At 38.1% G+C, this 13598-nt stretch overlaps 1 protein-coding gene across 2 annotated transcripts in view; it reads right to left on the minus strand.

Annotated features, from left to right (window-relative positions):
* Nucleotides 1-13598, minus strand: part of tdrd15 (tudor domain containing 15) — a 38812-nt gene that overhangs the window by 17173 nt on the left and 8041 nt on the right. Inside the window, exons 3-5 of one of the 2 annotated variants that reach the window (XR_013794447.1) lie at nucleotides 2955-8494; nucleotides 1800-1823; nucleotides 1351-1719 (exon numbers count right to left, since the gene is read on the minus strand). Coding sequence is in view for 1 of the 2 variants with exons in the window: in XM_079584644.1 (XP_079440770.1) it covers nucleotides 1810-1823; nucleotides 2955-8494 (5554 nt within the window). In the remaining variant the exon portion in view is untranslated. Of the gene's footprint in view, nucleotides 1-1207; nucleotides 1720-1799; nucleotides 1824-2954; nucleotides 8495-13598 lie in introns of those variants that run through there. The other variant, XM_079584644.1, reaches the window with a different exon arrangement.

The following is a 13598-nucleotide window of genomic DNA, read 5'->3' on the forward strand; positions in this document are numbered from 1 at the left end:
TAGGAATGTTGGTTTTGACATCTTACTTAAATATTTCGCTAGGAAAATATCCATTGTAATTGCAGCCTAGAACAAAACAACAAAAAGTATAACAATGTTACATTACAACTATAATAATTATTGTTATTGATCCTTGGTAAAAAATAATAATATATATATATATTTTTTTTTTAATCATCAATTTTGCGTCAAATTTAATATTTCGTCTTCAAAGTGATCTCCCTTTCTATTTTATCATTTGTTTTTAAAGTCTATGATTTTTACCCGCATTTGGCGGGTGTTCATTTCATACGAACCCTGATTTTACGGTCAATGGATGATTTGGCTGTTTGAGCCATAGACATACATAACAAAGGACAGATATCTTACGGCGGAGTCTCTAACGTCATCACCCGGTGGCCATCTTGTCACAGGCAAGCTTTCTGGCGGGCTCTGTGGTAACTTACCTGATGTAAGGAGTGATCTGCACGAACACAAATACTCTTATCTCGCTGAAATCTTGACGGATTTGCAAACGCTTTGGTTTCTTACAAACGTTATTAACGTGGCTATAATTATGGATGCTTGAACATGTTAAAATATATAATATTATAATTATTCATAAGTACGCAGTGTCATAACTACATCTCTGGCGTTTATAACAAACCAACCCGTTTGAAAATCGGTAGAAAATTGAGCAAGTTATGGTTATTTAAAAAGTACATGCACCATTAAAAGTAAAACACAATGTTACGAGTGAGCGAGCTGACTGTGACAAGATGGCCGCCAGGTGCGGACGTCGACCTCCATTGGTCAAGCAGCTTGGACGAGACATCTAGTCTTTATTATGTATTTCTATGGTTTGAGCCACCATGCGCCCCCTCGTGGACGATTTTTTGTGTCGCATGAAACATCTAAGAATTAGTGTGATATGTGCCATCCACTATTTGCCAATGAGTCATCGTTACAAAACAAATGTATGCCCTGTTTAACTAACTACACTATATTCCACAGAGAACAATAAAACATTCATAAAAAATAGTGATGTGTACATGCAATCAGAATAACCATTTTAGAACAATGTAATATTATAATTATGTGTGTAATAACCATGTAACAACAGTCAGGATGGCCGAGCGGTCTAAGGCGCTGCGTTCAGGTCGCAGTCTCCTCTGGAGGCGTGGGTTCGAATCCCACTTCTGACAACAAACTTTTTAAACCACAACTTCACAACATTATCTTTTTTATTGTGTGTTCCAACAGAACATAAAATATTAACATCTTCACAAAATAACAACCACATTGTTTTACACAGCAAAATAAAACTGAGGTCAAACGTCAATCCTTTTAAATAATAAACAGAAGTTTTGCTGTTCAGATCTTAAAGCCATCAGGGCAATCAATAAACTGATGGTATATTTCATCAGTCACACACGTTCATTTTAGATACACAAGTCCTGCCAAAAAGCTAGAAATTCACTCTTTAATTCTAAAACTAGATTCTTTAATCAAAAATTATGTGATATGTAGTTGCATGGTTAAAATGTTTTGATTTTAAGATCTTACTATGACTAATGTTTGAACAATACAACCTCATAAAGCCAAATGCTCTATTTTTACAAAACACTTAAAGAACATCATAACTAAGAGGGCAAAAAAACTAAAACAAAACATCCATCCATTCCAAAACTGGATTATTCTTTGATACAATGCAGAGCGTAACCCGCTAGCTTCTCGGCTCTGAAATAAACCAATGGGGAAATTAAGTTAATCTACATACTAAACATACAGAGAATCAATAAAAATGTTGTAATACTTACATGAGCCTTCTCACATCAGTGCACCTAAGAAATTAAAGAAGAAAAAAAGTCATACAGTAGGTTATTTATAGGTCTTTAGAAAACACTACCAGTTAAAAGTCTGGACAGTGGACACACTTAATGATTTTATATTATCTTTTAATCTAAAGTTTTAGATTAGATTAATCTAAAGTTTTAAATTAGGAAATTTCCTTAAATTATTTCCTAAATATTTTTAACCCATATGACCACAGGAATCAAAATAAATTTTTTTTACCAACAATGACCAGTAGGTGTCACTATCCCCAAAGTTTACAGGTATGCTTAGATCAAAGTGCCACTGACACCTACTGAGCTTTGTTTGTCCAAGCATTGCAGAACTAACACCCCAATTTTTTTTTTTTTGTAGAGCAGGATGGATAAAAAAAAAAAAACTTACAGTAGCTGTCAAAAGTTTAGAAACATTTTTTGTTTTCTAAAAAATAAAGCGTCTTATGTTCACTAAGGCTGCATTTATTGGATCAATACTGCAAATTATCATTACAAATTAAAATAACTGTTTTCTATTTGAATACATTTTCAAATGTAATTTATTCCTGTGATGTCAAAGCTCTATTTTTAATCATTACTCCAAGTCTTCAGTATCACATGATCCTTCAAAACTTCACGTATGAGCAATTAATTTCCCTCTTTTTTTAAAAATCTGACCACAAATGTTTGAATGGTATCATTGTTTCCACAAAAATGTTAAGCAACAAAAACTTTCATCATTGATAATAATAAGAAATGTTTCTTGAGCAGCAAATCATTATATTATAATGTCTAATATTATTAAAATAGTAATAATAGAGTATTAAAATAGAAAACAATGATTTCAAATAATAATAATTTACAAAGCTATAGTTTTTACCGTATTTTTGACGAAACAAATGCAGCCTTGTTGAACATTAGAGACTTCTTTCAAAAAAATTAAAACAATGTAATGTTTCCAAACTTAGAAAAATAGATCTTGTAGAAAAGTAGACTTGTGTTCTATAATCCTATTCTGTAACATTATATAGAACTATATATTTTTTTCCAACCAAAAGTTACCTTGAATATTTAACCCCTAATTAAGAATACGTAGGTGTGTCCAAACATGTGAAATTAAACCAATAAATCAAATTTCTCACTCACATTGTTTGATACCTGATGGTGGACTAAGCATTGCCCTCTCTACAGGTCCAAGATGATCACCACTGCTGTTCAAAGGGTGTGATGCGTCTTGCTCCACAACAGAATCTTGAGATGACTTTTGATCAAGCATGGACTCATTTGAAAAGATCTGCTGAGAACATGCGGCTTTGCATGTGTGCTCAGTTATCGTGGATAAACCATTCACTGTGCTGGAGATGTCCTGTTGTTTCGACTCTCTAATGGCTCCTTGCTCTTGCTGAAACCTGATTCCAAGCATATTATCGATATACATGGCATGGTCAGCATCTACTAACTCTTTTGCGAGATTTCGCTTTCCCGTGACAATGTCAACCTCCCATTGTGTCTCAGAAACAGGCTGTCTGAACCGGATCTGTAGGTTCCCATGACACATACAGTTCTGGAAGAAAACAATGGCATCATCAGACCAGTCCTGGCCATTGGGTTTCACTCCCCTCAGTAGACAATGATAGGTGACTTTAGGTAATCTACCGAGCTCCTCTGGAAGTTTTTTAAGCTGGCAGACATCGTGTAGGGACAAAACTGAATACAGCCCATAGTCAACAAAGTTTATGAGCACAGAAGTGGAATCGCACTGCACGATCTCGGCCCTGCACCATTTCTTCTTCTCCGCTGATTTCACCAAACAGCTCGCACCAGGAACAAAATCAACCTCCGGTAATGCCACCAAAACTTCGGGAATGTTCTCAAGAATGGCAGAGACAGTATCTACAATCAAAAGCAGGTCTTCAAGAATGATGTAAAATTCAGATGGGGTTGTGACGGCAGCTGCAAATCCTTTATATTCAAAGTTCATTTGGACAGGGGCCTGGAATAGGGTCTGTGGTCGATCCAAACTGATCTTTGAAGTGTCTGGGAAGGGAGGACGGTCATCAACAACAAGCAACTCATCAGTACTTTCCACTGTCTCAATATCTTCCACATCCCGCAGAGCAACGCTATCAGGTGACTTAGAGGTTTCATGATCATTTGCATTAAATGTAGAAACATTTTCCTGCAACTTTCTTGAAGTTTTAGTCACTGATATGCTTGTGTCACATGGTAGTTTGGCAAGAACCACGTCCTTAGGCTTTAAGTTATTTTGCCTCTTCTTGTACTTTCTATTCCAAAAGACACACATCGGGAAGTAAATACCTGCTTTCTTAATTGGCTTTGTTGGAACTGTCTGATTGTTTCCAAGTTCACATTTGCGTTGTGTGTTTGACTTTTTCTTTTGCTGGTAGGTTCTAACTTCTGCATGATTCTTTTTGAGTTCACATTTGCTTTGTTGTGTGCATAACTCAGTCTTTTGCTGGAAGGTTTGAACTGATTTAGCCTTGTCGGTGTGAGAATCGGTTTGGGTTTCAATCTGGGACACTTTTGGCAATTTGTCTTGACTAGACAAGACTACATCTTTGCTCTGATCACCATCATACTTTGAGTTCCCATGAATGTGGCCATCCTCAATCTTAATGCTCACTTCCCATGAATTTTCAAGCTTTTGAATTAATTCTACCATTAAAGGCTTGCCGACTGCTTCCTTGATAAAAGAGTCGTCGTTTTCAAAAGAGTAAGGTTTTGCGAGTGTGCACTGAGTGCTCAATCTGGGCTGAGACAAAAAAGTATTGGTTAGCATGTAAACATTCTTTCTGTCGACAGTTGCAGGATTGCCATAATCAATAAACTCAACTGCTAAGCGGCCACTGTTTGAAACGTTGGTGACAACAGCTCTGTACAAAGCCAAGTCTTCTTCATACTCGGCGGCAACAAGGTCTCCTACTTTTACTTTGGTTGTCACATTTTTCATGTTATCCTTGAAGACAGTGCTGTTTAGTTCTTCACCCATTTGAAGGATGTTTGTTTCATCGTCTTCCATCTGGATAAAGAAGCTTCTTACAGAAATGCAATGAGAGATGAAGCCCACGCCGCTAGAACCTGGTTTCATTTTGACAGCAGGAAGATCACATAGTTTTGGCAAGTTCTTATGTGGTGGCACTACTTTAGGAGAACAGGTAGTGTCCTGCAGTTTCTCTTTTATTGCTGCTTTATTACCACATCTCCTCTCTTTGGTGTTCACTTTACTGTTTAAAATGCAGACATCCGCTTCTTCTCTGTGGGAATCTAAAGCAGGTTCACTGACAGTCAGATTACGTTCTGTCACACTGCAAGTTGCCGTGAGCTCTCTGACTTTTTCATTGATGTGCACATCTCCATCATAAAGATCACAAACAAAATGTCCGTTGTTGTCCCTTGACATAAACTTGGCCTGGAAGGATTTGTTGAGGATGTCAGTCTCAAGCCACATGTTGACTTCTGGCAAATGTTCCCCCTCTGGAACATTCGAAAGGCTGCATCTCAGAGCCTGCATTGGTGTCATCAATAAATCACCCGCTGTTTTGGGAATTGGTATAACATTTGTCTTCTCAGAAATTTGCTTATCACCATAATCCACAAAGAACACGCTCACATGTTGATGAGATTGGACGGGGTGTGTCAGAGCCCTGTACCACTGGCCGTCACAGAAATATTTGGCCAGGCAAACATTACCGCTGCAGTCTTCAGATGTCGTAGTCAAGAGCTGACTTTCTTCAGCAACTCTCTCCATCAGCGTATCAAGGATCTCTGTATTCCTGTCGAGCTGAAAATAGATTTCCCAAGGACTGCAAACTTGAGTAACATGCACCAGTTCTTTGCTTCCAGAACTCAAGTTGAAAGATGAATAAATGAAGGAACGAGGGTACAATGATGAAATAAGCTGCTTTGGAAATTGCATTTCCACAGCAACACCTTTCTCTAAAAGATACGTGGTAGCCTGTTGATGAGGTGTATGAATGGTGACCACATAAAGGAGACCTTTTCCTTCCTCATAGAGCTGGGAATGAACTCTGCACATACTGGGTGAACCCTCAGACACAAAATCCTTGAACAAACTGCATGCTTCTGAACTCCAAGAACTTCCTCCAACAGGTTCAATCAAGTTCAAACTACACCTAAATGCTTGTTCATGAAGTTCAAAGAACTGTGGTACAAGAGCTTGGATGTTTTGCATCCTTTCCTGGAGAATTATGCCTAAGTCGACCAGGATCAAGCGGAGTTCCTCGTTGTTTTTCCCTAATATGCATGCTCTATGCCATCGGTTATCCTGTGAAGACTTAACTGCACAACATCCTGCTGGCGTTTCAAGTGCAACTGTGTGCGTTTGGTAAAATGCCTGCATCTCTTCCATCAACTTGTCCAGATCAACTTTTGTGCTCTCATTTTGGCACCAAAAGTCAGATGGAGAATTTATATGTAAGCAACTGACACTTACTACAGATCCAGGCTTGAAATGCATCGGTTTGAAAGCTTCAGCAGAAACGACCTTCAGTTTTGGCGTCACATTTGGAGTAGGTCTTTCAAGGTCATTCTGTTGTTCCCACTCTGGTTTCAACTGATTTGGATTGAGCCTATGAGAGGTGACTTTGCCAAAGGTCACCACACGAAGGTCCTTTCTATTTTTGATCTTGCTCAGAGCATTTCCTTTGTCTTTACATGGCTTCTCAACAGATGCTAATGCCGGGTTGTATCTCCAATCCAGGGCCACTTTTGCTGTTGTCATGATGTTTGCAATGCTATAGCTATTTTCAACACCTCTCTCAAAAAGATCAACAACATATTTTGCATTTTTTCTGTGAATGGCATGAACCACCAAGGATTTGTTTGATGTGACTTGCCTGAAGAAGTTGGATGCTGTGGTTGTCCAGATGTCCTCAATTGGAGCCACATGCGCTAAAGCACATTTCAGTGCAAATTCTGGATGAATGGCAAACTTTGGGGGAAGCTTCTTAATTAATATGTTTGGCACCTTTTCAGTGTTTCCAAAGTCAATGAAAAACACCTCAGCTCCATTTTCCAAAGTATCTACTACAATGGCCCTGTAGTAATGCATGTCTTTTTCATACATTGCACAGCAAAGTGCACCAGGCACTGGGTCTTCAAAAACCTCCTCTTTCAACTGTAGTTTGGTGAAGTATTCGGTCATTTCTTTCGTCATGTTTTCAAACTCAGGATTTTGTTCTTTGGTCCTTATCCAGAAATGCTTTGGACTCTGGACATGCACCATATAGCCCTCAAAAATAGAACCATCAGGTATCGATTGACTAGAAACTGAATCAGAAGTCTGGACCGCTTTCGTTTCTGTAGCATACATCTTTGAAAGGATATTGTGGGGAAAGTTGGACTTGCTGTCAAAAACTTTTCCAAGGAGTTTAACTTTGGCTTGCTCCTCTGAGTGTTTCTCAGCAGTGCTCAATGTGACCAAGTAGAAGTTCTGATCTTTGCAAAAGTCATCGATTGCAACCTCTAAAGCTTTCCCCAGCAACCCGGTTTTCAGAGCCACTAGTTGTTGGTTTTTGATGGTCTCATCTGGTTCTTCCAAGCATGAAAGTGAACATGGGAATGCCATGATCGGTGTTGAGATGAATTCTGATGGTAGCAGCAAGATGTTTTCAACTTTCACAGATTCAGAATAGCCACTGTCCACAAACACAACTTGGACCTGGGAGTTGAGGGGGAGACATTGCACAAAACCTCTGTGCCATTTTTCATCTTTCCCTTTGATTGCACAGAGCAAGCCAAGATTTTCAAGTGGTTTATTGTTTGGGTAACCACTGCCTGATTCACATGCACGAGCTAATTTGTCTGACATTTCTTGAAGGTCTTTGTCCATGGATGACAGTCGGCAGTAAAATAATCCAGGATTCACGGCTGCAGCTACAACAACTCTTACTTTTTGACCAACTTTCAGCTTTGGGCCATTAAGTGACAGAATTTCTTCAAAGCCAAGCAGGCTTGAGGATTTGAGACAACATTCTTGCCCTATTTGCTTTTCAATCAAGAGATCAGGAACAGATTCATTGTTTTGTAGAACTGGTTCCCCAATAAGAATCTCAACCAGTAGCAGAAATGTACTAATGTCCACATGTCTCCCAAACCTCATTCTTAACAAGTCACGATTAATGTCCGGAACTTCAAGAATGAGGACATGGTATGGAAGACGGGCATGGATGTATCCTTTGATCTGGCCGCCTATCAAGGAAGAGAAATAATTCTCTGTCAAACTGTCCCATCGGTTCTGCACTGGCAGTATATTGGCAAAGAAACCACAGACAATCTTTGGTGGGAGCATTAGGAGTGTGTCAGATATAGAGGATAAATGGTTGGGCCCAACAATCAACACATCTCCATGGTCAAGCAAAAACATGTGGAATAAATTGTTCTGTATGTTTTGGACTCTTCCTCTGTACCAGCGACCAGATGCTGCATCTTCTACCAGGCAAACTTCTCCAACTTGAACAGAAACTTTTGATTTCACAGCATTTTGAATTTCAACTTGAAGAATGTTGTAGTCCAGTTCACAGATAGTCATATATTGGCCCTGAAAGTGTATCAGGGTCTCCTCAGGACTACAGTCAATGTGAGTCAGCTTCAGCTCCACTGGCCACAAAACACATGGAGCAGGGAGCTTTGTCTCCTCTTTTGCCCTAAATTACAAAAAAAGAAAAAAAAGAAAATGGTTACAAAACTTTCTCATCTACCGTCTACATTCAGCAAATATGCATTTATATAATTTAAACAAGTCTTTGAATATTTAATAAACATTTAGTTTCACAGTCCTTGTAGCCGTGAGATCTTCTGAAGGCGCATTTGTAGACAATAGGGCTACGACATTAAATCGATGCATTGTGAATCGAGAAATGATTCTGGATCGATTCCGCGATTTTTCGAATGCATCGTGATTCTTTTTTTTCTTTTTTTCTCGAGATTCTCTCTCGATTCGATTCTGAGTTAACAGCAGATGGCACTGGCATTTCATTTTTATTTTATTTTTATGTAACAAATACAAACCTTGCCATTTTGATTTTTGTTTTTTATAAGTTGTTATGGTAAAAAAAAAAAAAAACCTTAAAGCTATACTGTGTAACTTTTTTAGTTTATTCTTAGCTAAAAACACTTAGTTCTTTCAAAAATATATGTGCTCATTAATGTATATTTACTTTGTTCAAGTAATAAAGTATTCTCGTGAGTGTATAATATGCCATTGAAAATACATACGGGTGAGGGGTTCGAATGCCGGTCGCCATGTTGCCCCTCCATCTTGAAAGTACATTAGCCAAAGAGGGACATACCCGTTAATTCACGCTTCGCCTTTCGCGTTTTAACACCCATGGCACCGTGTCGAATGTGAAGAGGGGGATTGCTTGAGACTGCTATATAAATACCTGAAAGCCTTTTTGAAAGTCTGTTGCTGATGGAAGATCACTCTTATTCTCGAGAATATGTATCAGAGTCGCCAAGGAAGCGAAAAAGAGAATTAAGACGGCAACGCAACAGGCAAATCAACAAGACAAATGAGACGCGAGCACACACACACACACACACAAACTCTCCGCGCACATATTCATATGAGACGCGAGCACAAACACACACACACACACAAACTCTCCACGCACATATTCATATGAGACGCGAGCACACACACACACACACAAACTCTCCACGCACATATTCATGAGACGCGAGCACACACACACGCACATATTCATATGAGACGCGAGCACACACACATAATACCTTAAAGATGTGGAAAAGTCGAACAAAAGGCTCGATGCCAACAGCGCGCGATGCAGTATTTGCGGTAAAATAATTGCTGCAAAGACCGCTACCACGACAAATATGATGAAGACCTTGACAGTGCACGGAGTAAACATAAGAGCAGAAAGTTGCTCCGTCTTCGACTGGTAAATGAAGAGATACCTTGTTGATCACTCCAGTGTTTATATTGCAATAAATAATAACCTACTGAATGTACACGGCCGTTCAAAAATGTCTTGGTTAGTCAGAATTTTTTTTTCAGTAAGGATGCATTAAAGTTATCAATGACAATGGTGACATTAAAACGTGTAATGTTACAAAATATTTCGTTTTTAAATAAATGCTTTTCTTTTTAATTTTTTATTCATCAAAGAATCATGAAAATTGGTATCATAGTTTCCAATAGTTACCTGATAGCTGATGTTAGCAATGAAATGGTAAAAAAAATAACGAAAACATAAAACTATTATTCATTTTACATAGATATCATAACTTATATGTTAACTGACAAATTAAATTACTGCAAATTATAATAGTTTTCTAAAGTAACCTCATCACTTGAAAGAACACTCATGGACGAGGTCGAACTGGAAGCCATGTTAATCTTGGACTACATTGGCCACCGTAGGAGTTAAAACGAAATCGGAATTGAGAGGAACAGAAACTAATATTCACTGGATGGTCATATACCTTTTCACCGCTAGATGGGAGTAAAAATCACACACTGTAGCTTTAATGAAATACAGTATTGTTTAGTTGGACTCAGACTTGAGTCGGACTCTATTGGTCAAAGACTCGTACTAGACTAAGGTGGACTCGAACCCAACACTAAACGTGTGTACTCTGGCCCTGCGCAAATTAAATGTGGACAGGAGAGTTCACATTTATAATTTAATACTAATGACAAATGACAACCAATTTTAAACCCTTCAAACTATGCTGAGCTATATCCGTTTGCACACTGTCATGTTCCAGTCATTTTCATTGTGTGGTGTATATCAAAATGTGTTACCTTGTCTTTATTTTATTTTTAAAAAAGAAAAAGATTCCCAGAGTTCACAAACTTTCCAGATTACTGATTGACTTTTTAATTAATTTTCAAATGATTTTTTTATAATTTATTAAATAATAAGTAAAATAAATATATATCAGCTTTATATTGGCCATCAGCCACCCTGCTCTCTAAAGCCAATTTTAAAATGTACTTACTTTTTACATAATGAAATTAAGTAAATAAACAACAAAAAATGCTCTTATATGAAACTACACAACCCTATTTTTATATATAGGCATCATATAATATTAATAATTGTTCCCACCAAAAGGCCTGCCTGACTGCCTCTATTTATTGGCCCGCCATAGTCTAATCTGTGCCGCCACAGTTTCATAATGAACCAAAAATATTTTTAAACTTCTCATGATAACCAGGAACGTGTTTGGGAACTAGGGCTGCATGATATTGAAGTACAATATGTTATGCGATAACTCGTTAAATAATGTGTGATATGATAATGCTTTAAGTGTGTAAAATACATTTAAATTATATTTAAATATATAAGAACTGAAATTGATATAACTATAAATTATAATATCAGGTTTTAGGGTTTCAGGTAGGCCTACATTAGTTTTATTTAACAACAGCAACCAAATTAATCAAATGTACAAAAAACAACAACCACTGCTTCCTTTTTACTGTATAAATTAAATACATACTGATTCTTATTAAAGCTACAAAAATTATTCACTCAAGAGCAGAGAATGATTTGATTAACATTAACCCTTTCGCACGTACGATCACACCGGTGTGATCAGTCTTGGCTGGTCCCTGGAGCGTACGATCACACCAGTGTGATTAGAACGGTCAGCGCATCACGTGATCAACTGCTAAATTCAAATGTGCTTTCGCGCGTTGGCTGGCGCTGAGCCAGAGATGGACGTGCTCGCGCTTATCATATATCACAACTATTCAGTGTTTTCAACCACATAATGTTTATTTTAGGTTTCAGGCATTTAAATCACATAAGTACTAGCAAACCAATGAATTTGAGTTTGTAAAATACACACAGATGTCTATGGAAGCGCCAATAATAATCCTTTCCATTATAATAAGACGACATGTTTTATTCATATCAGATACACAATGTGTAAGTAGCTTTACATTTTACCCTATTCTTCTCCTAGTTAACCTGCCACTTACTTTCATGTATTTCGTGAGAAGTGGAGGAATTGACGTGTTGTAAATCCAGCACAAACTAACATGGCGCCGCCCATCGCGCATACAGCTCAACTAACGCGATCGTTATAAAAGTGTTTAAACAACCAAACACATCCACATGCACATATTTGACAATCGGAATATCTGTGTTTCATGCTATATCTAACATATTTTTGAATATTTTGAATCAAAAAGAGAAAATTACATAAAAGCAGATCATCATTCATTCAGTGCTGTGTTGTGTTTGCGCTGTGTCACGTGACAAGCAATGACGCGTCACCATGGAAACGATAAAGTGACAGGTTCTAAATAACGGTCGCCTTGAAAAACTCACGCTGGGGGGTCAGTTAGAATATTTTAAACTTACGTGTGAAAGGGTTAACCACACAGGAGGAAGTTTAGTTTCTTTCTCAACTGTTTAGTCTACTTAAGGCATAACTGACCGTGAACACAGCATTTTGACATATTTTTGTGTGTATTTGACCATTTTAAGTACACAGTAGTGTTATCGATATTTCGATATGTATCGATACTGACATATCTGAAACCGTTCCAATACTCCTTTCCTGCAGTATCGATACACTGATACTAGCTGCGCGTTCTCGCTTTCTCTTCTCTCTGACACACACCCTCTCTCACTCAATAGTCTAATTTGCACCGGTTGAATAGTGCTTATATTAGGGATGCACCGATCCGATATTCAGTATCGGTATCGGCTCTGATACTGTCCTTTTTGCCAGATCGGGTATCGGTCAGACGAGGCCGATCCAAATCCGATATTGTGCATATAATATTCTGTGCTATTGTTAAGCCCCACAAAAGGCACAAAAACATTATAAAGCACAATAAAGTTGTCGTGCACTATATTATAAGTGTTCTGAAGCCATTATATAGCCTAGTATAATGTGAGATATAAATGAATATTTAAGTCATTCAATTCAAGATCACGTACACGTTTCCCTCCGCTGCGGCTGTCAGTCATTCTCCATTCAGCATCAAACAGCGCGTCGCGTTCGGTTACGACAGTCAACACGATGAAAAACTCCAAGATGATTCAATGTTACTATAATTATACTTGATCTGTAGATAAAGGTCTATGGTTTTGCATTAAACAACTTTATCTTGCTGGACTTTATTGCTGCATCATGTTACTTTCTACCGGGTTTCTCTCACAACACTGGAGTAGAGTCAGAGCACTATAACTGTTCTTCACGCGCACAGTAACTGACATTTAAAACTGTTAAAAGAAAATGCTCAAACTATTGCATAGATAGATACTGTATAATACACTACGCATCAATATGTCTTTCCTTTGTGCTTTGAACTTTTCAATGCGGACTCGAAGCGCTGTGACTCGTGTTGCTTCAAGCGCATCATTCTGCGCTCGGGATGCGCATAAGCACTGTATTGGAGCCTTTCATATCATAATACAGCGATGCAATGAACGATTATTAATAGCCTTTCTAGTTCTGTACTATCCATCATGTTGCTGCCTCATTAAACCGCTGTGCTATACATTTAAAACATGTCTCAATTTTATAGTAGGCTATAAAATAATAATAATAATAATTCATTACATTTATATAGCGCTTTTCTGGACACTCAAAGCGCTTTACATAGAAGGGGGCATCTTCTCAACCACCACCAATGTGCAGCATCCACCTGGATGATGCGACGGCAGCCATATTGCGCCAGAACGCCCACCACACACCAGCTTACTGGTGGAGAGGAGACAGTGATGAAGCCAATTAGTATATATAGGAAGATGATTAGGAGGC

This window comes from Phoxinus phoxinus (genome assembly GCF_949152265.1).
Source record: "Phoxinus phoxinus genome assembly, chromosome: 16".
Classification (NCBI taxonomy): domain Eukaryota; kingdom Metazoa; phylum Chordata; class Actinopteri; order Cypriniformes; family Leuciscidae; genus Phoxinus; species Phoxinus phoxinus.